This window comes from Meriones unguiculatus, chromosome 10 (genome assembly GCF_030254825.1).
Source record: "Meriones unguiculatus strain TT.TT164.6M chromosome 10, Bangor_MerUng_6.1, whole genome shotgun sequence".
Lineage (NCBI taxonomy): Eukaryota > Metazoa > Chordata > Mammalia > Rodentia > Muridae > Meriones > Meriones unguiculatus.
The window spans coordinates 110822928-110826136 of NC_083358.1; the positions used below are offsets into that span (position 1 = coordinate 110822928).

The 3209-nt window shown below is 45.8% G+C and overlaps 1 protein-coding gene across 1 annotated transcript; it reads right to left on the minus strand.

Annotated features, from left to right (window-relative positions):
* Window positions 1-647: 647 nt before the first annotated feature.
* LOC110542800 (late cornified envelope protein 1F-like) lies at window positions 648-1103 on the minus strand. Its single transcript, XM_021629301.1, has one exon. The coding sequence runs from the start codon at window positions 1101-1103 to the stop codon at window positions 648-650; it is 456 nt and encodes a 151-aa protein (XP_021484976.1).
* Window positions 1104-3209: the final 2106 nt, after the last annotated feature.

Genomic DNA, 3209 nt, shown 5'->3' on the forward strand with positions numbered 1-3209 from the left:
GGAGAACAACAGAACCAGAAAATTTGAACACAGTGGTCTTTCCAGAGACTCATACTCCAACCAAGTACCAGGCATGGAGGTAACCTAGAACCCCTGCACAGATGTAGCCCATGGCAGTTTAATGTCAAAGTGGGTTACATAGTAATGGGAAAAGGGACTGCCTCTGACATAATCTGATTGGCCTGCTCTTTGATCACCTCCCCCTGGGGGGGGGATCAGCCTTACCAGGCCACAGAAGATGACAATGCAGCCACTCCTGATGTGATCTGATAGACTAAGATCAGAAGAAAGGAGAGGAGGACTTCCCCTATCAGTGGACTTGGAGAGGGGCATGTGTGAAGAAGGGGAAGGGAGGGTGGGACTGGCAGGGGAGGAGGGAGGGGTTATGGGGGGTTACAAAGTGAATAAAGTGTAATTAATAAAATAAAATAAAATAATGTGTGATATAAACAAGAGTTTTGGTAGATTCAGTAAAGAAGACTTTATTAACACAAACTACTGAAGAAGACGTTAGGTCATTAGGACAAATTCAGAACTTGACCCAGCATCTCATAGGCAAGGACATGGAGGAGAGAAGGAGGTGAGAGTAACAAGCATGGACTGGTCTTCTAAACATGGCTTCCTCTTCTTCAGCTTGCTTGAGATCTTCAGCAGCAGCCTCCAGACTGTTGGCCACTGCCCCCACTGCTACCACAGCAGCCACTGCTTCCCCCACTGCTGCCACAGCAGCCACTGCCTCCCCCACTGCTGCCACAGCAGCCACTGCTTCCCCCACTGCTGCCACAGCAACCACTGCTTCCCCCACTGCTGCCACAGCAGCCACTGCTGCCCCCACTGCTAGAGCATCCAGAGCTGTGACGATGGCGACGCAGAGATCTGCGGGGTCTGTGGTGGCTCAGGCAGCAGCCACCACCTCCAGAGCTGCAGCAGCCCCCAGAGCTGGAGCCACAGCAGCCCCCAGAACCCAGGCTACAACAGGAAGACACAGGGGGGCACTTGGGAGGGCACTTAGGAGGGCATTTTGGAGGGCACTTTGGGGTCTGGCACTTGGGAGGGCACTTGGGAGGGGGCTGGCACTGCTGCTGGTTCTGCTGGCAGGACATCTCGGCTGGGGAGTGATCAGGATCTGTGAACAAGTCAAAGAAAAGTCAGAACCAAGACTCTGCAGTCGCCCACCCAGCATGCTTATCATCCATGGTAATCGTAAAAACATCTTCTTTAGGTGTTTCAGTACTAAATACACTCATCCTTTCAAATCTTCATCATCATATCTTGGGATCATTAGAAACCCATGTAAGTCAGGTAAAAACTGGCACATGCTGTCCAGCAGAGAATGACAAGCTAATGGCATCTTGAGGGGCTGTGAATCACAAACTTAGAAAACCATTCTCAATATGTCTTCAGACTGAAATCACCTGATTAATTCATCACATCCAGAAATAAAAATGGATTTTAAAACATAGAATAATCATTCTCATAATTTTCAAGATGGTTTTACTATATAAGTTACTACTGGAAAAAAAAATACAGGTTACTACTGGATTAGTAAACTGATTCCCTCAATAAAAAGTCTGAAATATCCCATCACTGCTTGTAGACTAGGACCACGAATCCCTGTCCTGCTCTCTTACAAGCTTTCACATGTGTTCAGTTCACCACCTGCTTAGGCCAACAAGATGGCACCACCATGGTGGGGCTGATAGTAGTCCTGTCATTCTTGGAAGTGTTTGAACACTCCCAGACCTTTACCTCTTTGGGTTTTTCAAGTTTAAAGAAGCATCTGCTATGCAATTCTGCCTCTGTCTCTTCCTTTGAATGCTAGGCCAAGGCTGAATTTCAGAGCAACCCTTTGAAGTTCGTTTAAGGTGCATAATCTTCTGTGCTTCAGGGTCAGATTTATTCTAAAGAGAAGCTTATTCTCTGCAGCACATTTGTTATATAGATCCTGTCTACTCATGCCTCCCATGGACATGAATATGTCCCTTTCTCTAACATCATTCTCGCATACCCTATGTGCACTTTAAGAATAGCGTCAGGCTCTGTGGCCCTGCCTAGCCTCCTTTCCAGCTCTCCCCTCAGCTTCCCTCTGGTACAAACCATACTCTGGCCCCCAATGGACACTTACCAAGAAGACAGGCAGCACAGGATCTGTGGGCACCTCAGGAGGGCTGGATGGAGGTGTATTGTCCCTCAGCCCTTTTATTCTGATCCCGGGCTCTGCCCTGGCCTGTGAGACAGCATGTGGATATGGGTGGCCCTGCCTCCTGACACCCACATTGTCCTGTGACTGATGGTGACCTTCCTCACCAGCTTTCCTCCATGGGTTCAGGGATGCTCAAGCCTGGACTATGGCTTAGGCATGAAGTGAGGAGGAAGTAGATTCCTGGCATTCTTGACCTCACATACTTAAAGAGTATCAACCATAGTAACTACTCAATTCTCTGTCTAGCTCATGTACTGCCTCTAGCATGAGACTGTAGTAGTCAAGCTTGGCTACTTGCACAGCTCTCTATACTCTGCTTATTTGTATGGTTGCATCACCTAGTTAGACATCTACAGGGGCAAAATCTAGGACGAGACACCTGGGTCTGATAGGCGACCAGCCAAGGTTGTGTTTTGAAATATTTTTTGCCTTCGTTATTTCCCTTTTTAACTGTACCATTAAAATATTAATGAGAATTTGCTGAGTGATAGTAAAGTTGATAAACTATTAGAAAATAATAACTGAACCTGCTAGAGAAAATGGATTATGACAGATTCTTAACGAGTATCTCATTTGACTTTCTGAATAAAGGTATATAGAAACTGTTCTTTAAAAAAATAGTTGAAAATGGGGCATATAGTTCAGTGGGAGAAGTACTTGATGTATAATCACATGATCCTGAGTTTGGATTCCCAGAAATGACAAAAAATGCCAGATGCACCCAACATGTCTGTAATCCAAGTGGAGTGGAATTGACACCGGATGATTTCAGATATAATACCAGGCAGTTTGCCTGAAATAGGAGGCTTCAGGTTCTATGACAAACCATATCTCAAATTTAAAAAGTAGAGAAATGACCAAGGAAAGATGTCCTGATGTAGCCATGTAACCGTTGGCCTCTTCATTCACTTTGACATGTGTACAATCACTGTAGACTACACACACACACACACACACACACACACACACACACACAAACACAAACACAATTCAAATAACTCTAAAT

Excerpts from the sequence above, each read along its gene's own strand:
- LOC110542800 (XM_021629301.1), bottom strand. The coding sequence starts at position 1,103 with ATGTCCTGCCAGCAGAACCAGCAGCAGTGCCAGCCCCCTCCCAAGTGC.